Source organism: Salvelinus fontinalis, chromosome 41 (assembly GCF_029448725.1).
Source record: "Salvelinus fontinalis isolate EN_2023a chromosome 41, ASM2944872v1, whole genome shotgun sequence".
Lineage (NCBI taxonomy): Eukaryota > Metazoa > Chordata > Actinopteri > Salmoniformes > Salmonidae > Salvelinus > Salvelinus fontinalis.
In genome coordinates, this window is record NC_074705.1 from 14,012,332 (window position 1) to 14,036,912 (window position 24,581).

Below are 24,581 nucleotides of genomic sequence, written 5' to 3' on the forward strand. Positions count from 1 at the left end.
ATCTGACCTTGGCCCCACTTTAGGGAATAGCGCCATGTCCCTTCAGCTGTGGAGAATTAGACATCAGAAAGAGCGAGAGAACGGAGAGAGAGAGAGAGTGCTAATCCTCCATCATTTGCTCCTTATGTTCATAGGGGTCGATGTTCTTGTGTGGCGTGGGGAGCATATGCCTGGCATTACAGTCTGGCTGGGTGGTGTCCAGAGCATGTGTGTGTGTGTGTGGGGTAGTGGGTGATCTTTACTGGTAAGATATATGGGACATGGTGCCTTTGTGTCTATGGCATCAGCTCAAGTAAGCTGCTAGCTTTAACAGAGAAGCCCCATAAAAGACACTGATATTACAATGGATGCATTACATGAAACCCCCTGGATGCTACAAATAGTGTCAAATAGGTTAGCGCCATGGACATATACTGTATACTCACGTTTATATACATCACTGGTTAGCAAGTACATTGATACATCAAGTTCTTATCAAGACAGTACTAACGATGACAAAGTGGAATCTGAAACTATATATTATTCTATGTATATGATTTTAGACATCTGCTACATTTACTTTCAGGGTGGCAGGTAGCCTAGTGGTTAGAGCGTTGGGCCAGTAACCGAAAGGTTGCTGGGTCAAATCCCCAAGGTAAAAATCTGTCGTTCTTCCCCTAAATCAAGACAGTTAATCCACTGTTCCCCAGTAGGCTGTCATTGTAAATAAGAATTTGGTCTTAACTGACTTGCCTAGTTAAATAAATACTTACTAATTTGAAAGCATAGCCCCCTCTGCTGTTGATTGAAGGTACTTCATGTAAATCAAATCACATTTTATTGGTCACATATTTAGCAGAAGTTATTGCGGTGGTAGCGAAATGCAGTGCAGTAGTATCTAACAATTCACAACAGTACACACAAATCTCAAATTAAAAGAATGGAATTGAGAAATATATAAATATTAGGACAAGCAATGTCGGAGTGGCATTGACTAGAATACAGTAGAATACAGTATATACATATGAAATTAGTAAAACATTATGTAAACATTATTAAAGTGACCAGTGTTCCATTATTAAAGTGATCAGTGATTCCATGTCTACAGGGTAGCAGCCTCTAAGGTGCAGGGTTGAGTAACCGGGTGGTAGCCGGCTAGGGACAGTGATTAAGTTCAGAAAAGAGTATTGGGAGGAGGCCGGCTAGTGATTCATATTTAACAGTCTGATGGCCTTGAGATAGAAGCTGTTTTTCAGTCTCTCGGTCCCAGCTTTAATGCACCTTTACTGACCTCGCCTTCTGGATAATAGCGGGGTGAACAGGCTGTGGCTCAGGTGGTTGATGTCCTTGATGATCTTTTTGGCCTTCCTGTGACATCGGGTGCTGTAGGTGTCCTGGAGGGCAGGCAGTGTGTCCCCGGTGATGTGTTGTGCAGACCACAACACCATCTGGAGAGCCCTGCGGTTGCGGGCGGTGCAGTTGCTGTACCAGGCGGTGATACAGCCTGACAGGATGCTCTCAATTGTACACCTGTAGAAGTTTGTGAGGGTTTTAGGAGCCAAGCCAAATTTCTTCAGCCTCCTGTGGTTGAAGAGGCACTGTTGCACCTTCTTCACCCCACTGTCTGTGTGGGTGGACCATTTCAGATTGTCCATGATGTGTACGCCGAGGAACTTGACGCTTTTCACCTTCTCCACTGTGGTCCCGTCGATGTGGATGGGGGCGTGCTCCCTCTGCTGTCTCCTTAAGTCCATGATCAGCTCTTTCGTTTTGTTGATGTTGAGGTTATTTTCCAGGCACCACCCCGCCCGCGCCCTCACCTCCTCCCTGTAGGCTGTCTTGTCGTTGTTGGTAATCAGGCTTGTTGTGTCGTCTGCAAACTCGATGATTGAGTTGGAGGCGTGCATGGACACGCAGTCATGGGTGAACAGGGAAAGCAGGAGGGGGCTGAGCATGCACCCTTGTGGGGCACCTGTGTTGAGAGTCTGCGTAGTGGAGGTGCTGTTTCCTACCTTCACCACCCCGGGACGGCCCATCAGGAAGTCCAGGACCCAGTTGCAGAGGGCGGGGTTCAGACCCAGGGCCCTAAGCTTAATGATGGTACTATGGAGGGTACTATGTAAAATTACATGCTTCTTGTCATATCCTGTTCTAACCAAAACACTGCCACAATAGCTGTAACTGAAGGGGGTCAATTAAGATTTAGTAAACTACATCAAACATAAAATATGAGACATAAATGACTAAACAAACTCACCTCATAGGGCTGATTCATGGTGGGTTTTTATTCAAATGTTTGTATAAAGGAAAGCACAAGGATAAGATTGGTAGAACAATCTTGTGAAACAATGGCTGTAACATACATAAGGAAACAAAAATACAAAATTATTTTATTTTTCTAATTGATGATACCCAGCAGCGTCATCACCCGGACATGTAAAACAAAAAAAATCTATCTTTCTGCATAAATTACTACTATTTCATTTTACTTATTGTCATCAGCCAGTCTATATCACACAAGTGTTGGTTGAATTTGCTGTACAACTAGCCTATTGATCCAGACACAGAATTGCACTTGGTTCAGACATCGCTAGCTATGCAAGACTACAAATAGTATGGTTGCAATTTAAACTTCCATCTTTCAGACTTCTACAACCCCCTCACCACAATTAACTGCCAACACAAAGTCCCATACAGAGAAGGTGTGTGTGTGTGTGTTTCAAGGGAAGAATAGATCAAGTCTAGCCGCCTACACTACCACGTGGTGGGTTTGCGCTCCTCTTTTATAAAAAAAACCCACCTAATTCCCCAGCCTATTGGAACCTCTGTTCGACAAGCAGCACTTTGTTTCTCTTTTAACTTTGGAGACTCCAAAACTAAGGCGGAGCTAAAACCAGATTCCACTTGTAACAATGTTCATATCGGGAAAAAAAGAAAAAAAAAGATTCAGCATGATACTACACTAAACAAAACAGAATGTTTCTTTACTTGAGGACAGAGTAGTAGGAGGAAGAATTGTAAAAATTGCTATTGGCCAGCTCCTGAGCTTGGCTTAGGATGCATTCCAAATCTGACCTCATTTCCTTTATAGTGCAATGCTTTTGACCCATAGAGATACATAGAGGACTCTAGTGCCCAAAAGCCTATTTTAGCATTGGCAGCACCATTGAGGACTTTCACCATTTTGAAGTAGTCAACTGGGTGGGACTTCCAATGGGTTAAAGGGATACTTCGGGATTTTGGCAATGAGGCCCTTTATCTACTTCTCCAGAGTCAAATGAATTTGTGGATACCATTTTTATGTCTCTGTGTCCAGTATCAATGAAGTTAGAGGTAGTTTCGCAAGCCAATTCTAACCAGTGTTAGCGCAATGACTGGAAGTCTATGGGTATCTGCTAGCATGCTAGTAGATAAAGGGCATAATTTCCAAAATCCCGATGTATCCCTTTAACCCATTGGAAGTCCCACCCAGTTGACTACTTCAAAATGCTCTCACAGACGGCATAATGGGATAGACACAATGATGTGATGTCTATCTAAGTCTATGTTTTCATTTATTTAACCTTTATTTATCTAGGCAAGTCAGTTAAGAACAAATTCTTATTTACAATGACGGGCTACCGGGGAACAGTGGATTAACCGCCATGTTCAAGAGCAGAACGACAGATTTTTACCTTGTCAGCTCGGGGATTCGATCCAGCAACCTTACGGTTACTGGCCCAACGTTTTGAACATAGCCCCATGTGAAAAGCCTATGGGTCAAAAGTAATGCACTACATAAGGAAAGGGGTGCGATTTGGTCCGCAGCTTTTGTGTTCTTCTCTGGTGAGGCGGGCTGGACCTGCAAACCCAGCCATACCAGCCCAGACAGAACTCTGAGGTAGATAAAAACCAGTCACACATGACCACACATGGTCAAGATGACCATTCAATGTTCTTTAAAGACAACCCCGTCAATTTAGCGTAAAGTAAAACAGATTGTAATTTCCTCATTAAAGTTAAGCATTTTCTATTAATATTACTGTATCTGTTGAAGTAAAAAATAGCAGAGAAAAATAAAAGCGCCTTGATGTTACCTCACAATTTCAAGCATTTCCTTTAAATCTATTTGTGTTTTTTATTTGAATTGTAGGCTATCTTGTTTTAATTAGGGAGATGAGATTAGTATGTGTAGCATTTGATGGAGGATCACATCCTTGGCTGTGTGTGAAATATGACAAAACAAGACACCTACACTGTCAAAGTCTAAAGAGACCTTACTATGGACTGACAGTAGTTCTAATTAAGAGTGGCTGTTCTTTTTAATGTAGCCTGGTTAGACCAGGCTGAATACTGTGATCACCATGAAGTGAAACAGTGAAATGTCAGGGAATCAGTTCGGATTCTGCCAGGCTATGTAAAATGACTGTTATGATGTTAGAGGAAGGCACATTATCCAACCCATCATCTATTTGGCAAAACATCTGCTTCTTTATCAGTTCTCTATTCATAGATTGATTGACAGCTGCCAAACGGCCAATCCTACATATTTAATCTGATACAGAAAATCATGTCAGACATTAACCCTAAAAGCCTAATTGAATGATAATATCTTATAAAGACCAAAAATGAAAACCAGTAACACCTCACCAAATGAACACTTTTTGCAAGCAACATTTTTTTCATCATATATCTTGGCTAATAAACTACCTATAAAACCCATTGGAAATCTCTTTTCCCTTAAGTCAACAGATTCCACAAAAAAAAAGAATCAATCTCATGCATCTTTGAACATCACGCTGTAGGCTACTTGCCCCATTGCATCCACTTGGAGAATCCGTGGTAAAAAATGCACGTCTTTTCGTTTATCAAAATAAAACATATTTTTCCTGTTTTGAAGGGGGGAATAATTGTTGGTTTTGTCCATTTTTACACCTCTGTCTTCGTTTTACACACCATGGTATCATTGCTGTTGGTTCCATCATACACAGTTGTTTGGTTGAAGCTGTGCAAAAGAGTTCTTACTGAAGTCTGGTCTGGTCCAATCAGGAGAGGCTGTGACTGTGACAGCATGAGTCAGCGCCCACAGCATCCATTACTGCTCACAGAAGTCACCTGACAATACACACAACAATCAGGATCATTACTCCTACTATTAGCAGTGTTACAGTACAATTAAAACTATCACTTCCATCTTATATAGGGACTCATAAGGAAGCACGTACCTTATCGTTACTTGCTCTGCTGACTGTAGGGAGACGAATTGTTGGACGAATCCATTTGCTGCTGTGAACCATTTTCCTGAAGAGGGAAAAACTGTGTAACTTCACATCTTAATATTGCGTATTAGCACCATCAAGTAAGTAATGGCATGGGATGTAAAAATTGTATGTAAAATGGCTGTACTCGTGATGAGACATGAATGAGAGGAGATCAACACGATGAGATGGCAAAGACGAACCTCGGAACTTACGGCTGTCTGCTGCATGTGGGCGTACTGAGGCATATAGGCTGCCTGGACTGCAGCGTTGGCTGAAATATACTGCTGTCACAAGAAAAACAACAATATATTAGATTAGCTCAAATCGTGATTTAAGGGATACTGTACCCCTCAGAAGTTAGCCAACTCATTTTCACCCAATCCCAAATCACCCCCTAGTCCTTAGCCTCTATGCACTTTAGATCTGAGTTTGCATCAGGTAAAATGAGACTAACTAAATTGCACCTCCCCCTTCCCAGAATCCCCCTCACCGCTCCACTGCTGCCCAATGAGAGATGGCCCATCTGCTGTGTCATGATGGCGGTGGGTTGCATTGTCATGGAGTGGTCCACAGAGGGCGACATTACAGCCTGCTGTAGCAGAGAGAGAGAGAGATTATAATTCTAGAATCAATACAAGGTCATCCTCATACTCAAATCCATTGAGGATCAATGGAAGGTCTGCAGGCAAAAGTATCTGGCTTTAAAATGATTGGAATTTGTGGTTAGGTTTAACTGTAATAACTCATTCATAACACTGATTCTGTACAGGGCTGAATAGGGACTGGTTAGACCAAGTGTAGTGCTGAGCGATTAACCGAAATGTTGGTTATTTTACATTTTTTAACAACTACTTGACTGACGTCGGTTCAATTATTTGAATTCCATTTTGCTCCTTTTTTTGTTGTTGTTGAGCTCGATGTGCAGTTTCTGTAGAGATAAATCCGACCTAGCCTGAACTGTGCGATGTAGTAGGGAGTTGTAGGTTCCAACAAGCCAATATTCTACATAAGAAAACATGGTCATTAACTACAATGACCATAATCCATTGTGTGCCCGCTTTAAACATGTCCGATCTGTGCGGACTTGACATGGAGACAGAGAACAGAGAACGAGAGGGATGGAACGGAGAAGCTTCGCGAGTTTGAAAATGCAGGATCTAAGTGATTGATAGTTGGTTTTCAGCAGTCATAAAAGTATGCCTTATTTACTTTGAATCAAATCAAATGTTATTTGTCACATGTGCCGAATACAACAGGTGTAGACCTTCAGTGAAATTCTTAGTTACAAGCCCTTAACCAACAATGCAGTTAAGAAAATACTCCCCCCAAAAAGTAAGAGATAAGAATAACAAATAATGAAAAAACTACTAAAATAGTGATTTTGTCAGACAGCATAGGCAGCAGCTTTATAGAGATGAAATAATGAGTTGGAATAAAATAATAAAGTAACCGAATAAAATAATTTATTAAACTATAGTAATGTGAATAAATGATGGTTAATATAAGCAGTAATGGTCAGTCACTACCATCATGGGACTTGTATTAATAGTTTTGTTCTGTGTTGTTACAGAATTCAACCCACATACTGCATAGTGCATTTAATGTAAAAAAATAAATACAAAATAAATACAAATAAAACCGTGATTATTTTGTAATAATCAAACAGAAACTGAAACGATCTCAAAAAGCACTAATCGCTCAGCACTAACCAAGTGAAACTTGTGACTTCAAGTTAGTTAGATTAATCAGACAAGCTCAGCACCCCCAGAAAATACATATTTGTTAGGCCTTTAGGCCATCCGTATAAGCCACAACTCCTTGAGGGAATGTACCATTTCCTTGTCAAAGGGAGGGGAAACAGACACAGACACTTGTTCTACTTGAAACCATCTGCTGAGAGATGCGAATGGCTTCAGTCATAAGACCTTGTCTGCTGCAGGCATTTCCTGTTGGCTCCATAAGGCAGTGGGAGCAGAGAGCTAGAGGCCAGAGAAGCACAGTTGTATTTTGGTCCCAGATCACACCCTATTCTCTCAAACTCAACTCTGGACCATTTTTCATTGTTCCCCTCTAATCAGGGCCTGATTTAGACCTGGGACACCAGGTGGGTGCAATGAATTATCAGGCAGAACATACAACCAGCAGGCTCCGGACCTAGTAGGGCAAGAGTTGAATACCCCTGCCCTGTGCCCTACATTGTGCACAACGTTTGACCAGAGCCCAGAGTTAGTTAGCTACAGGAAAAGAGAGCTCTCTGCTTTTGTCTCAGGCTCTGGTCAAAAGTAGTGCACTATATAGGGAATAGGGTGCAAATTCAGACGCAACCTTAATCCACCGTGTCACATCCAGATGATAAAAGGAAAAGAGCTCAAGAGCTTAAACTCACCAGGGGAGTTTCCCCTTTAAATCCTAATCAAAACAATTGATTGGTTCCGCCCTCACTGAAATATGAGGGAATGTTTCGGTTCCCAGAACTGGGCTTGGCTCTGTTTTGTTCTGTTCTCTTCTCTTCCCACACAGATTTTGGGTGTGTTTATTCTGCTGCGTCAGCAGAACTCGCTGATTGAAGTAACACATTCTGTTTTTGAATCAGGGTATTTTGTCATATGTCATATGTGAGCCTCTCAACATATACTATCAGTGGGATAAGATATATACAGGGGCGCAACTTTCACATTCTGAAATTGCATTTTTGTCCCCTCCCAGTTGTATAATTGGAATGCGATACAAAACAAGGTGACAGTGTGCTTTAGGACCATGCGGATGCCTCCGAGCGGTCATGTAGGTTGTTTGGAGTGTTTATCCGACTTTATTTGAAATATATATATATATATATATATATATATATACGCTACTGGTCAAAAGTTTTAGAAAATCTACTCATTCAAGGGTTTTTCTTTATTTTTACTTTTTTCTACATTGTAGAATAATAGTGAAGACATCCAAACTATGAAATAACACATATGGAATCATGTAGTAACCAACAAATTGTTAAACAAATCAAAATATATTTTATATTTGAGATTCTTTGATGCCTTGTTGACAGCTTTGCACACTCTTGGCATTCTCTCAACCAGCTTCACGAGGTAGTCACCTGGAATGCATTTCAATTAACAGGTGTGCCTTGTTAAAAGTCAATTTGTGGAATTTCTTTCCTTCTTAATGCATTTGAGCCAATCAGTTGTGTTGTGACAAGGTGGGGGGTATACATAAGATAGCCCTATTTGGTAAAAGACCAAGTCCATATTATGACAAGAACAGCTCAAATAAGCAAAGAAAAATGACAATCCATCATTAATTTAAGACATGAAGGTCAGTCAATACGGAACATTTCAAGTGCAGTCACAAAAAACATCAAGCGCTATGATGAAACTGGCTATCATGAGGACCGCCACAGATATGGAAGACCCAGAGTTACCTCTGCTGCAGGGGATAAGTTCATTAGAGTTACCAGCCTCAGAAAATGCAGCCCAAATAAATTCTTCACAGAGTTCAAGTAACAGACACATCTCAACATCAACTCTTCATAGGAGACTGTGTGAATCAAGCCTTCATGGTCAAATTGCTGTAAAGAAACCACTACTAAAGGACACCAATAATAAGAAGAGACCTCCTTGTGCCAAGAAACACGAGCAATGAACATTAGACCGGTGGAAATTTGGAGTCCAAATTTGAGATTATTGGTTCCAATCGCCGTGTCTTTGTGAGACGTGGTGTGGGTGAACAGATGATCTTTGCATGTGTATTTCCCACCGTAAAGCTTGGAGGAGGAGGTGTTATGGTGTGGGGGGGCTTTGCTGGTGATGCTGTCTGTGATTTATTTAGAATTCAAGGCACACTTAACCAGCATGGCTACCACAGCATTCTGCAGCGATACGCCATCCCATCTGGTTTGGGCTTATTGGGACTATAATTTGTTTTTAAACAGGACAATGACCCAACACACCCCCAGGCTGTGTTAGGGCTATTTTACCAAGAAGGAGAGTGATGGAGTGCTGCATCAGATGACCTGGCCTCCACAATCCCCCGACCTCAACCAAATTGAGATGAATATAAAGAAAAACCCTTAAATGAGTAGGCGTTCTAAAACTTTTGACCTGTAGTGTATATGTCCCCCCTCACTTCTAAAACCAAAGTTGCACCCCTGGATATACAGTAAATATATATTTTTAAATCACTATGTTTTTGTATATGGGAAGTAGCCGACTAACTGTATTATTAGTCGTATGTATGAGATACGCATGGTACACATCGTCCAACTAAATGTTTACTTGCATTATGTCTGTAGTCTACATGTATAGCGCTGCAAACTGAGTTAAGACATAGTTCCTTTCACTGTGTTTTTGTACCAGGGTAGGGTAGTACTCCATTTGTGGTAAAATGAAGTCTGACAATCCATATTTTCTAGCACTGTGTGTGTGGAGTAAGAAAGACATAATTTAATTTCTCTTACTGGGTGTTGCATGATGTAAGGCTGGTGGGCCATCCAGGAAGGATTCTGTACCTGGCACATGAAAGGGTAGAGTTAACCTCATGCCACATTCTTCAAATTTACATAACATTTACATTTGAGTCATTTAGCACACGCTCTCATCCAAAGCGACAATCATCTTTTGATCGTTTAGATTTAATTAGCTCCAGGATAATGATGTGCCTACCTGGTAGGAGGTGACAGGAGACATGTAGGGAGACATGGCTTGCTGAGCCATCATCCTATTGGCCGTTAGAGTGTAGGGAGAGGCATAATAGCCGTTCTGCATAGCAGCTGAGGTGGGGTCGTAGGTGAGAGTCATCCCGCCCTGGTTGGACAAAACAGTACTGTCACACAAAACCAGATCCTTCTCATCTAACCGTCACATTAGCATCACAATACCAACCATTAAATCAGTACCGTGATCTGTAATGGGCTATGCAGTGGTTCCTAAACTGTGGGGCGTGCCCCCCCCCCCCCCCCCCCTGGGGTCGGCAGGGGGGGCACCGGTGGAATTGTGTAGAATTGCAGGAAATAAGCTTTAAACCTGCAAAATTCACTCCACCAACAAGAGGTAGAAAAAGTACACAATAGTCATACTTGAGTAGAAGTAAAGACACCTTCATAGAAAACGAATCAAGTAAAAGTGACCCAGTAAAATACTACTTGAGTAAAAGTCCAAAAGTATTTGGTTTTAAATATACTAGTATCAAAAGTAAATGTAATTGCTCAAATATACTTAAGTACAAAAGTAAAACTATAAATCAATTCAAATTCCATATATTAAGCAAACCGGACAGCACCCATTCATAGTTTCTGGATTGCTAGGGGCACACTCCAACACTCAAACGAAGCATGTGTGTTCATTGAGTCCGCCAGATCAGAGGCAGTAGGGATGACCAGGGATGTTCTCTTGATAAGTGCGTGAATTAGACCATTTTACTGTCAAACTAAGCATTGAAAATGTAATGAGTACTTTTGGGTGTCAGGGAAAATGTATGGAGTAAAAGTTGTCAAAAATAATAATAGTAAACTACATATACCCCAAAAAACTACTTAGGTAGTACTTTAAAAAAAAATTTACTTAAGTACTTTACACCACTGGTCATGAACAGTTATTGTGCCCATAGAAATAGACAAGATGCACGTGCAAAACCGCCGGGGGGGGGGGGCCCGAATGCTGGGAGGGGGGCCCGAGTGAAAAAGTTAATGAACCCATACACTAATGAACTGGTCTCTCAGGATAGGATTAACACTGGGCCCTGGGCAACTCAGTCAACACTAGACATGAGGTCATGCATTTACTCTTAAAATGGCCTTTATTAGTCTGGCAGGGAGAGAAAACGTGCAGTTGTGGGTCCTCCCACAGAAACATCCAGACAGATGGGACGGACAGAGAGGCACTTACTAGTCTGAGCTCTCCCTCTCGGGGCCATGTCCGACCGCTGGGGATGTAGGGACTGTGGCTGTGCCTCTTCCGCTGACCATCAGCAAACTTACACAGCAGTGGCTCAGAGGGAGCTGGAGAGGGGAAAAAACACATCATCCTCACCATCATCATTAGCAAATCCAAAAAGTGACCATCGCAGCCCAAAGCATGAGAGAGAATAAGAGAAAATAGGCCTTACCCGTAGTTCCAGGCGCCGTCTTGATAAACTTCCCATTGAAGTGGGCTATGACTGAGTTACACATCTCCTTGGACTCCATCCTGAGAATAGTAGACATAAGTCACACATGAATCAATGGGACCGAAATGAGAAAAAGTAGCAGGATTTGAACCCACAACCATTTGAGTTACCGACATGGTCCTCCGTCAAACTGTTACTGAGCATTGAGATGTTCTCACCTGGCGAAGCCGACGCCTCTGCTGGCCCCGCTGTAGTCTCTGAGGACGCGGGTGGAGATGACCTGTCCAAAAGGCCTCAGCAGCCCCTCCAGCTCCTGCTCGTCTACAGACACAGGCAGGTTGGAGATGTACAGGTTGGTGGGGTCCTGCTCCTGTTGCTGCTTAGAGAGAGGGACAGAGAAATGGATAGAGAGGCATTAGGATCATTTTCCTCCAAAGAATCTATGGTAATTTGGACACCAACTCGAAGGCAAATACATGAATATTTCACTCTGATTAAAATGATGCGTTGACACGATTTGAGTCTGTGATGATATCCAAGCCAGGATATCCAAGCCATAACAAAAAACACAACTGAACAGGAGTTAGGGTTGTGTGTTGCCTTAGTAACGGTCACGTCCGGGTCATGTGGGGTCTTCAGTCAACAACTCTGTAAATGCGTTATCAAGGACTTGAGTTTCTTTGGCCCTTCTCTTTTTCTATTTTCTACGCATCCTGTCCATAGACTTAACGACGGGTTCAGTTCTCCCATCTTTACCATTACGAGCTCAACAGCTAAGCAGTACAGTTATGCAGCTACCATACAGGCACACTGTGTTCTGCTGGCCTCGGCAGAAATACAGGAGCTAGCTAGACACAGGTCCCCTGAGAGAGAGAGCGAGAGAGAGAGCGAGCAAGAGAGAGAGCGAGAGAGCGAGCAAGAGAGAGCGAGCGAGAGAGAGAGACAGAAAGAGAGAGAGAGAGCGAGAGACAGCAGAAATTTGCTGACAGAGAGAAATATCTATGGAAAAGTGGAACCGGTGAAACTGGGAGAGGGAGGAGAGCAGTGGTGTTAAAGTACTTAAGTAAAAAAATACATTCCTTAAGAAAATACTGTACTTTTTAGTCCTTACATTTTTCTTGACACCCAAAAGTACTCGTTACATTTGGAATGCTTAGCAGGACAGGAAAATGGTCAAATTCACGCACTTGTCAACAAAACATCCCTGGTCATCCTTTCTGCCTCTGAACCTGGTGGACTCACTAAACACACATGCTTTGTTTGTAAATGATGTCTGAATGTCTGAGTGTGCCCCTACGGTTTTTTAAAACAAGAAAATGGTGCCGTCTGGTTTACTTAATATAAGGAATTTGAAATGACTTATACTTGTACTTTTGACACCTAGGTATATTTTAGCAATTACATTTACTTTCGATACTTAGGTATATTTTAGCAATTACATTTACTCCTGATACTTAAGTATATTTTAAACCAAATACGTTTAGACTAGTGACTTTTACTGGGTGACTTTTACTTTTACTTCAGTCATTTTCTATTAAGGTATCTTTACTTTTACTCAAGTATGACAATTTAGTACTTTTTCCACCACTGGAGAAGAGCAGCTGTTCAAATCATAGGTTGAAGCTGAAAAAAAGACCACCTTATTTCACCAAAGAACTATTCAAACCAATAAGCATAACATCATTATTGGACATGGAACGTTAGCATAACATGCTAACTCATAGCACAGCATAAAATGCTAACTGGGAGTATCCTAGCCCAGAGCACATTAATTAGTAGTTGCTGTGCTACGAGACAGACAGTCATAATATTTGCGTAACAGCAGAAAGCTGTCCGTCCTGTTCTGTGCGTGTGGACCGACTGTTTTTTGGCAGCGAGCGGGAGAGGGAAGGGAGGACATCTGGCTTAAGTAGAGAACGTGAATGGGGTCACCGCCTGAACAGCCAGCCAGTCAGCTGGGGTCATGTGACTGATTCTGCTGCTCTGCTTTACACACACAAATGCACGTACATGTACATTGCACACACACACACACACACACACACACACACACACACACACACACACACACACACACACACACACACACACACACACACACACACACACACACACACACACAGCACACACACACACAGTCTACTGCTCCATATAATCTGTCATTGTAATTTACAAAACAGAGACAGACCTAGGGGCCAATGTTGTTCTGCTACCAGAAGAACACAGGGTTCCTCTCACCTTAGCCATCTGGGCTTGTATGCCACTGGTCTTTAGGGCATGGACCGCCTTCTGGGCTGCTCCAGGGCTGTCAAAGTCCACAAATCCATACCCTGGAGTTGGAGGAGCACAGGAACAACCGTCATATACAGTACTACAACTTGATATTAGTTTGCTTTACATTACATTGCAAATGCATTTTCTTAGTAGCATACCAGTGTGTGATACTATCTGACAACCGTAAAATGTATAATTTGTTTCGATAAATTGGAGAAATGGAGATAAATATTAGAATATATGGTACTGACCTTTACATTTGTTAGTTGTTTTATCGAGGATAGCCTTTGCTGATACGATCTTGCCGTATCTATGAACACAAGAAGAATCAAATGTTAATAGGATGTTGCTCTCTTATCCTTTAATTGTATTGATTATCATTACAATATGCACACATTATTGTTTTAAAGGTCAAACTATATTTCAATCTACAGATCCTCTCTATTTGGTACAGTATGTGCTAAGAAGGCTCAAAGGGTAAAGCTGGTTGAAATGATGTCTATACAATTCAGTTTACAACCCAAATATGGTTGTAGTTACGTCATTTCTACCACTTTCGCAGTTTGGCTTGCTGGGGGGTTCATTTTGCCTTCAAATACATGAATTAGTTAAAAAGATACTGTATGCCCTATATCACAAACAGTGTCGATCTACTGCTAAACTTATATAACAAGGGCTGGGAGTCAGAACGCTAGGCTTGCACAAGAATGCATGACATCATCGCTGAAGAAAAAGGCAGCCATTTAAGTCGGGTGAGGCAACCGGGGTGTGAGGCTTGGAGGGAACATATCGAGCCGGATGACCACACAGCACACCATGTTATTTCAGTAGACTCATTTAAGAGAATCAACTCATCATTGTGTCTTTAACCACATTGTGTCTTTAACCGAATTAAACCCTCATACTAACTGACATACTAAAAGGCACTTCTGAATAATAATCGCAACAGACTAAAGACAAGAAGTTAATGCAATCCTTGCGAACACACATTGCAGTATTTACACAAGTAGCATACAAATGTATATATACATCTCTGAAAGCTTTGGGCACTGTAAAAATAACAAATTGACTCCCCACATAGGGACCTTGCTACATTCATCCAGTTGTCAGAATATGTCAAATATGTGTGGTGGGATGTAGATATATAAAGAGACAACAAACATTGCTCCAACAGCCGACATTATGTCAAAGAGCAGCCCGACGTTAGTCCAAAGAGAAAACAATAGATGCCTGGCATAGCCTAACTATTCGTTCATGTCAACACTCCATGTTAAGGTACCTGAAAAACAGCCCGTGTCATAAACCATGCTCAAATTCAGACGGAAATGCACGAGTTGAAATGATGCCAAGCCGTTTTGCGGAACTGGTATTTTAAGGACGTGCATCATACTTTGGTTGGTCTAAACGCTTAGCTAACATTAGCCTGGTTGCAATGAAAGGCTCTTTCGTTTCTGCTTTGTGCCGGTGAGCAGGCGAACACCGTTGGGAGCAAAACACAAGCAAACAACACGGCAACAGCGGCTGTTGCCCCTGGTAACATGGTTGAATGCTTCACTCCATATGCTTGTGGTCCAGCAGAGGCCAGAGGCGCACAGAGACAAACTCAACCAAACATGACGATTGCTGAATTCACCAATCCCAATACTGTTGAAAACAGTCACGTTCCCTAATCTCTCGTCTCTACAGATACAGTATCATGTAAACACAGTTGGTTAATCCTTGGTTCCCATGGTTTAGTTGATTGGAAGGGTTCTAGCTAGTGGCCTCTATGCTTGGTTCATGCGTGGTCCACATGAATATGGTATTGGCATATATAGCTGGAACAAGCTGTTCTAATTCATCATAATAACGTGTGTCAGTCAATCAGTGCTTGTGTAGACTTGTGTGTGTGTGTCTGCGTGTGTGTGTGTGTGTGCTTTCATGTTTATACATGTGATTGTGTGTGCGTGTGTGTGTGTGTGTGTGTGGGTGTGTGTGTGTGTGTGTGTGTGTGTGTGTGTGTGTGTGTGTGTGTGTGTGCTTTCATGTGTATACATGTGATTGTGTGTGTGTGTGTGTGTGTGTGTGTGTGTGTGTGTGTGTGTGTGTGTGTGTGTGTGTGTGTGTGTGTGTGTGTGTGTGTGTGTGTGTGTGTGTGTGTGTGTGTGTGTGTGTGCTTTCATGTGATTGTGTGTGTGTGTGTGTGTGTGTGTGTGTGTGTGTGTGTGTGTGTGTGTGTGTGTGTGTGTGTGTGTGTGTGTGTGTGTGTGTGTGTGTGTGTGTGTGTGTGTGTGTGTGTGTGTGTGTGTGTGTGTGCGTGTCTGTGTGTCTGTGTGAGAGTGCGCGCGTGTGATTTTATGTTTATACACATGTGTGTATGCGTGTGTGTGTGTGTGTGTGTGTGTGTGTGTGTGTGTGTGTGTGTGTGCGTGCGTGTGTGTGTGTGCTGAGCAGTACTCACGGCTGGCAGAGCTTGACTAGGTCCATGTCAGTGGTTGCTGGAGGCAGGCCACGGATGTACAGGTTCGTTTTGCTGAGCTGGTCCCATCCTGTGGTGCTGCTGTTGCTGCTGGTGCTCACCGTGCTGGGGCTGGCTGGAGCCATGGGGTACGACTGCAAGGAAGAGACAAGACACTGTCAGGTACACAGTAAATACACTGTCACTCTGTTGTCCTCCGTCAACCAGGAAAGAAATGGAAATCCGAGACGAGTTTCAACTCAGACACATTTGTAGTTACAGTGCCCTCCACTAATATAGGCACCCTATTTGAGCAAAACAGGCTGTAAAAAAATCTTAATTGTTTATCCTCTTGGTCTTTCATTGAATATTTTCAAAAAAGTCTAACTTTTAATTAAAGGAAAAATAATTGAAAGAAAAAATTAATTCTTAACATAAAACAAATATTTGTATAAAATGTATGTGTACCACAATTATTGGCACCCCTTCCTTCAATACTGTGTGTAACCTCCCTTTGCCAAGATAACAGCTCTGAGTCTTCTCCTATAATGTGTAATGAGGTTGGAGAACACATGGCAAGGGATCTGAGACCATTCCTCCATACAGAATCTCTCCAGATCCTTCATATTCCGAGGTCCACGCTTGTAGACTCTCCTCTTCAGCTCATCCCATAGGTTTTCTATGGGGTTTAGGCCAGGGGACTGGGGTGGCCATGGCAAAACCTTGATTCTGTGGTCAGTGAACAGTTTTTGTGTTGATGTGGAGGTGTGCTTTGGTTCATTGTCCTGCTGGAAGATCCAACCAAGGCCCAGTTTAAGCTTCCTAGCAGAGGCAGTCAGGTTTTGATTTAATATCTGCTGGTACTTCATGGAGTCCATGATACTATGTATCCTAACAAGTTGTCCGGGGCCTTTGGAAGAAAAACAGCCCCACACCATCAAAGATCCACCACCATACTTCACAGTGTGGATGAGGTACTTTTCTGCATGGCTATCTTTCTGTCTATACCAAACCCACCTCTGGTGTTTGTATCCAAAGAGCTCTATTTTGGTCTCATCTGACCATAGAACCCGGTCCCATTGAAAGTTCCAGTAACGTTTGGAAAACTGTAGGAGCTTGAGTTTGATGACAAAAAAGGCTTTTTTATTGCAACCCTCCCAAACAACTTGTGGTTACGTAGGTGGCGTCTGATCGTAGTTTTGGAGACTTTCTGACCCCTTCTTGGATAATTTTTGGCCACTCTAACCATCCTCCTCACTGTGTGTGGGGTCAATATAGACACACGTCCTCTTCCAGGACCATCGTTAACATCTCCTGTTGCTTTAAACTTCTTAACTATTGCCCTGATAGTGGAAATGGGAATTTTCAACCGTTGAGCTATTTTCTCCTAGCCATTTCCTGATTTGTGCAGCTCAATAACCTTTTGTCGCACATCATTACTGTATTCTCAGGTCTTTCCCATAGTGATGGATGACTGTGGGAACTTGGCTTGGGTGTCACCTCATATTTATACTCCAGTGAAACGGGAAGTCATGGCTTACCACTTAAGCATTCCTAATCACGCAGGTCAACTTAAAAACGTAAAATATGCATGGGAATATACTTCAGGTAGATCTTACTCAAGAATTTCTAGGGGTGCCAATAATTGAGGCAAACATGTTTTGGAGAAAAATATTTATTTCATTTACTTTTTTCAGCCATTTTACTTCAATTTTTGAATGAAAGACCAAGAGGATAAACAGCAAAGACATTTTTTTACAGCCCGTTTTGCTCATATTTACCAAGGGTGCCCATATAAGTGGAGGGCACTGTATATTTACACAGGAGAAACAAGAGGACATCAGCTACACACAATGTCACTGACTAAACACACACACCGGTAAGCAGACAAAAACACACACATATATGCACGCAGACAAAGACACACCCATACACAGACACACACACCCTCACATACACAGACACACAAACACACACAGAGACAAAGTGGTGTCCCTTGCCTACGGAAATATGAAACATGGCCTCCAGTGAGGCCTTTGTGCCACACCCAGAAAATACATCTGGGAATCTAGGAAATCCCCCCTCCCCAACAGAACACAACAACCTCAGCGGATTCCTGGACACGCAACAGTCTACAGTCATGTCAATTCCCGTCAGGAAATGTACACAGTACCACGATGTTCTTCATGCTTCTACTCAAGGTGAGACGCAGGTAGCTGATAAGACCCACGGCACACTGAGCACAGACTGTCAACACGGCTCAGCTATATACCTAGCTTCCCCTTCTTGACACGCAAGGCAAAACAGTGCACCCCCCCCCACCCCCAAGCTAGTCTATAATATAGCTGAATCAACCTAAGCTTATGACATGACAGGCTCGCGTGCCATTCTTAGCTGGTGACGTGAGATTGAGATTCTATTTCACACCGACTATAAACACATCCTGATGTGTTTTTTCGAGTACAGTGTATGCCATCTTATCAAGTCATTTCCCATCTGGTTTTGGACACCCCGCCCATGATGACGTTCTAATTTTGTATTGTGATATTATGTGTGAGTGCAGCAGGGAAATAAGAAGGATGTATGTGTGTGCATTATTTGACTCATGCCCTAATCAACTGACAAACCACCGTGAGTTACACACGATCACATATTGGGTCAATGCATATCATTGTAGCGCCAACACTAACGTGAGGGCATCCGTGGTGGAAAAAGTACCCAATTGTCATACTTGAGTAAAAGTAAAGACACCTTAATAGAAAATGACTCAAGTAAAAGTGAAAGTCACCCGGTAAAATACTACTTGAGTAAAATGTCTAAACGTATTTGGTTTAAAATATACTTAAGTATCAAAAGTAAATGTAATTGCTAAAATATACTTAAGTATCAAAAGTTCATGTAATTGCTAAATATATACTTAAGTGTCAAAAGTAAATAATTTCAAATTCTTTATATTAAGCAAACCAGACAGAACGATTGTTTTGTTTTAAATTGTACAGATAACCAGGGGCACACTCCAACATTTAGACATAATTTACAAACAAAGCATGTGTGTTTAGTGAGTCCGCCAGATCAGAGGCAGTAGGGATGACCAAGGATGTTCTCTTGATAAGTGCGTGAATGGACCATTTTCCTATCCTGCTAAGCATTCAAAATGTAACGAGTACTTATGGGTGTCAGGGAAAATGTATTGTGTAAAAAGTACATAATTTTCCTTAGGAATGTAGTGACGTAAAAGTAGTCAAAAATATAAATAGTAAAGTACAGATACCCCAAAAAACTACTTAAGTAGTACTTTAAAGTATTTTTACTTAAGTACTTTACACCACTGAAGGGCATATAGAAGTTGTCAGCACTAGACACGCTACACGGCCCTACTAGAACTGACAGTAGTGGTGAGTTTGTGTGATCTGTTGAGCTTGTGCATCAGCTATTCATCTGTGAAGAGTACACTTCTCCAGCGTGCCAGTGGCCATCGAAGGTGAGCATTTGCACACTGAAGTCGGTTACGACGCTAAACTGCATTCAGGTTAAGACCCTGATGAGGACGATGAGCATGCAGATGAGCTTCCATGAGATGGTTTCTTACAGTTTGTGCAGAAATTCTTCGTTTGTACAAACCCACAGTTTCGTCAGCTGTCCGGGTGGCTGGTCTCAAGTCGATCTCACAGGTGAAGAAGCCAGATGTGGAGGTCCTGGGCTGGCGTGGTTACACGTGGTCTGCGGTTGTGAGGCCGGTTGGACATACTGCCAAATTCTCGAAAACGACGTTGGAGGCGGCATATGGTAGAGAAATTACATTCAATTCTCTGGCAACAGCTCTGATGGACATTCCTGCAGTCAGCATGCCAATTGCACGCTCAGAGCTTGAGCCATTTTTAGCATGTTGTTGTGTGATGAAATTGCACATTTTAGAGTGGCCTTTTATTGTCCCCAGCACAAGGTGTAATGATCATGCTGTTTAATTTGCTTCTTGATGTGCCACACCTGTCAGATCGATGGATTATCTTTGCAAAGGAGAAATGCTCACTAACAGTGATGTTATACTTTTGAAAAAAATTATTTTTGTGTGTATGTAACATTTTGGGATCTTTTATTTCAGCTCATGATACATGGAACCAAAACTTTACATGTTGCGTTTATATTTTTGGTTCAGTGTTATATATATACACACACACACAATGCCGTGAAAAAGTATGTGCCCCCTTTCTGATTTTCTCTATTTTTGTATATTTTTTACACTGAATGTTATCATATCTTCAAAAAATATATATATTAGATAAAGGGAACCTGAGTTACAAATAACATTTTTTTATTTTTTTTATTTAATTAACAAAGTTACAGTATGCAACATCCAATTCCCCTCGTGTGAAAAAGTAATTGCCCCTTACACTGAATAACTGGTTGTGCCACCTTTAGCTGCAATGACTCCAACCAAACGCTTCCTGTAGTCGTTGATCAGTCTCTCACATCGCTGTGGAGGAATTCTGGCCCACTCTTGCATGCAGAACTGCTTTAAGTCAGGGATATTTATGTGTTTTCAAGCATGAACTCTTCGTTTCTAGTCCAGCCACAACATCTCAATTGGGATTAGTTTTGGACTATGATTAGGCCATTCCAAAACATCAAATGTGTTGCTATTTAACCATTGTCATGTAGACTCGATTATGTGTTTTGGATAATTGTCTTTCTGCATGACCCAGCTGCACTTCAGGTTCAGCTCGCAGACGGATGGCCTGACATTGTCCTGTAGAATTCTCCGATACAGAGAAGAATTCATGGTTCCTTCTATTAAGGCAAGTCGTCCAGGTCCTGAGGCAGCAAAGCGTCCCCAAACCATCACACTACCACCACCATGCTTGACCGTTGGTATGAGGTTCTTACTGTGGAATGCAGTGTTTGGTTTTCACCAGACATAATGGCACCCATGTCATCCAAAAAGTTAATTTAAGTTTGCCAAAAAGCACCTGGATGATCATCAAGACTCTCGGGAAGAATGTCCTATGGACAGATGAGTTAAAAGTCGAACTTTTTTGGACGACATGGGTCCCATGATGCCTGGTGAAAAGACTTTCAGCACTACTGTTCTTTCTAGAGTTTTGTAGCATGGAGTTTTTCCATTTCACCAAGCTCCAGAATGTCGGCAGTGGAATATAATGAGATGAATAGGGGTAGGAGTTTTTCCTCGTCACATGGTCAGGAACAACTCCTCACCCTGGTTCTATGCATTGCAGAATGCACTATAGGCTATGCTTATATTTTTCCTTATATGTGTGAATTGGAAATGTGTATTTGCATATCCTAACTCCCCCATTACTCACGGCAATTAAGGAGAAGTGCCTTGCTCGAGGGAACAATAACAGACTTGTCACATTTTCTGGTCGGGGATTCAAACTAGCAACCTTTCAGTTACTGAGCCAATGCGCTAACCGCTAGGCTACCTGCCGCTAGGCTATTTCCCTGGTGACATTCTTGCGTGGGGTGCTGTCTACACTCCTTCCATCACAGTTCCTTCCTAGTACTACAGTCTGGTCTGGTGTGTCAGTGGGAAACTACCACACATTCTCTGAGGCAAACCAGAGCCCTCCTCTGCAAGGCATTTCCTTCCTCTTACTCATTAAAATAGCTCCAACCCTGCAGAAGCCACTCTAGAAAAATCTAGAATGGCATGCAGCAGTCCAATTCAACTGTGAATTAAGAAAAAACATGTTCTGCCTTCCACCATTTGAATGCATATTTACCAAAACAAAATGGTGAGTGAACTAAATTACATTAAGATGGCCACCACATTGAATTAGGGCTAGGCCTACTGATATTGTTTAGGATGCAGATATCCAAACCTACCCACAGAATGCACACATAATCACCTCCATCTTGTGGACTAGAATCACTGACGAAGCAAAGAATAAAGAACCACTGCATAACTAATTCAGATAACCACCAGATGATTATGCCTATGGATATCTTTACGGGCGGAGATATACTAAGCCTACCGACAGGATCTACACACCATCACCTCCATCTTGTGGACTAGATGGTTGAATCAGCAGCCCGGTCTCATAGACTAGACGTAACATAGTACATCACTGGGGCCAAGCTTCCTGCCATCCAGGACCTATATATTAGACGGTGTCAAAGATTCCAGTCACCCAAGTCATAGACCGCATAGCAAGCGGTACCGGAGCGCCAAGTCTAGGTCCAAAAGGCTCCTTAACAGCTTCTACCCCCAAGCCATAAGACTGCTGAACAATTAATCAAATTGCCCCCCGGACTCTTTAGGCTAACTATTTTACCTTTATTTAACTAGGCAAGTCAGTTAAGAACAAATTCTTATTTTCAATGACGGCCTAGGAACAGTGGGTTAACTGCCTTGTTCAGGAGCAGAACGACAGATATTTACCTTGTCAGCTCAGGGATTCGATCTTCCAACCTTTCGGTTACTAGTCCAACGCTCTAACCACTAGGCTACCTGCCGCCCCAATTAGAGTTTTAGCAACAAGGAAATGGCACAACGATTTCTGCATCGGGCGAATAATGCAAACGTCTAGCAACCCAAAGGTTGCGTGTTCGGATTTCATCACGGACAACTTTAGCATTTTTAGCTAATTAGCAACAACTTACGACTTTTTAGCTACTTTGCAAATTGCAATATCATACGAATTGCAATTTGTAACATATTGTATGATTTGCAATTCGGAACATATCATACGAATTGTAATTTGTAACATATCATACGAAATGGATAATGGACATCCACAAATGAAAACATACCATACGAAACCGTAACATATCATACTAATTGGAGTGTCCCGGATTTACATTTACTATGTTACCTCTACCCCTGAGTCCAGGTTGGAATCGGTGGTGAACTACAGTGTGGAGTGGTAAAGAAGGACTGAAGTACCAACTCATTTACATGACAACCTGACTATTAGGCCTATTGGAATCATTCAGGGAGGATATAGCTACAAATCTCAATCACCTCCATCTTGTGGACTAGATGGCTGAATCAGGGGTGAACTACAACAGAGTAGTGGTATAGAACCACTGGATTACTGACTTGCCTAGTTAAATAAAGGTTGAATAAATCAAATAAATACAAATGTGTAGCTACACCTGAAAAGGCTCATTATAGATGCATGAACACCCATGTTCACTCCAGCACACTGACCCACATTAGGCAGAAGCTCAGCATGCCACTCACTAGAAGGCCTACTAGGGCAAACTAACTCAGGTGGTGAAGCAGGCCTATACAGAACATGTTCTATTCTAATACCAACAAGGTATCAAAGATGTAGTTGGCCTACATGGCTTCTGTCTGCATCAAAACTATTCTATATTATTCCGTTCTATTTCATTCCTATTCTATTCAATCCTACAAGGAATCGAACAAATGGGACATATGAACTACAATTTAAATGCCATACATTTGTGTGATCTGCGTGGCCTATTTTCATTAAAAACATGCTGGAGAAATAATGTATTTCCTGTCCAAGACTTGGGGATGTAGTGATAGAATATCGTAGGCCTACATTTGAAAAACTGGGGAAATAAAACGGGGTATGTTCAGTGTATAGGTGATTCTTCTTGTGAACATTATAGCAATGTTATGATAGCAGTAGTACTAACAAATGTTCAACATCTAAACCTGGGTTACCTGGACCATATGGAGGACCTCTCTCTCCCTCTGTCCTCCAGTAAAATAGTGCGTAATTCTATCATAAATCATATAGGCCTATCCCTTCATCAGTTACCTTCTGAATGAGCAATTCGATGCGTATCTGAATGTAAGTTTTTTAAATCCTATTTAGGGAATCAATCTATTTGGATGATAGTTGTTATAATCCATTAGGGCCTAATACAATAAAAGCTGCTAGATAGGCTATTCTGTAATGCTAATTCAAGGACAAAGCCGATACTATAAAATGGACACTAATTCACAGAACAGACTTGACCAAAATGTAGTGTAGCGCGCTACTAACAGTCACACTACATGACTTTGCAACCTGACTGTCGGTGAGCGGTGTTATAACATTGTAATAACGACTGTCGCTTCAAGTGACCGTGTTAACTGAGGTGATAAGACAGTGGGCCGTACGCGCACTCGAATTGGATGCGTTCAAGGGACTTATGGAACCGTTTTGGACCATCCCAGCCAGGGCTTTTTTGGCCTACCTGCTTCCGATATGTGCTCTTCAACGGGTTGGCAGTATTTGCAAAGATCATCCTGGATAGCCTATTCCAGTTATTCCGAGATAAAAAGCTTGTTTACTCCCAAAAAATGAAGCTACATGCAGACCCTTTTATTAGAATCCAGTGGGTTTATTTGGACAAAATCCGCATATCGACCGGTTTAGAAATAAACTCCGGTATTTCCGTTTTCGATCCTGATTCAAATTTCCTTGTCGCGTTGTCACATCTGTAGGCTACCTGGCATAGGCTACACTGCGTATGTTATATGGTTTAATCCCACCAAAGTGTCGTCCAACCCAGGCAGAAAACTCAGTTCAGTTCATTGATCTACGACGTCCTGCTGACCGCTCCTGAGTCCC

The 24,581-nt window shown here is 42.0% G+C and overlaps 1 protein-coding gene across 11 annotated transcripts; it reads right to left on the bottom strand.

Annotated features, from left to right (window-relative positions):
* Positions 1 to 2,240: 2,240 nt before the first annotated feature.
* LOC129840716 (RNA-binding motif, single-stranded-interacting protein 1-like) lies at positions 2,241 to 24,581 on the bottom strand. 11 transcript variants are annotated; one of them, XM_055908832.1, is made up of 13 exons: positions 24,205 to 24,581; positions 16,033 to 16,184; positions 13,844 to 13,902; positions 13,557 to 13,648; positions 11,537 to 11,697; positions 11,319 to 11,398; positions 11,099 to 11,211; positions 9,878 to 10,018; positions 9,673 to 9,723; positions 5,710 to 5,811; positions 5,432 to 5,500; positions 5,184 to 5,259; positions 2,241 to 5,073 (listed from the first exon to the last, which is right to left on the bottom strand). In XM_055908832.1, the coding sequence occupies exons 1-12, from the start codon at positions 24,253 to 24,255 to the stop codon at positions 5,191 to 5,193; spliced, it is 1,140 nt and encodes a 379-aa protein (XP_055764807.1). In that variant the 5' UTR covers positions 24,256 to 24,581; the 3' UTR covers positions 2,241 to 5,073; positions 5,184 to 5,190. The 11 variants fall into 11 exon arrangements, with proteins under 11 accessions (XP_055764807.1, XP_055764799.1, XP_055764803.1 ...); XM_055908824.1 differs by having other exon boundaries at positions 5,184 to 5,274; XM_055908828.1 differs by having other exon boundaries at positions 5,420 to 5,500.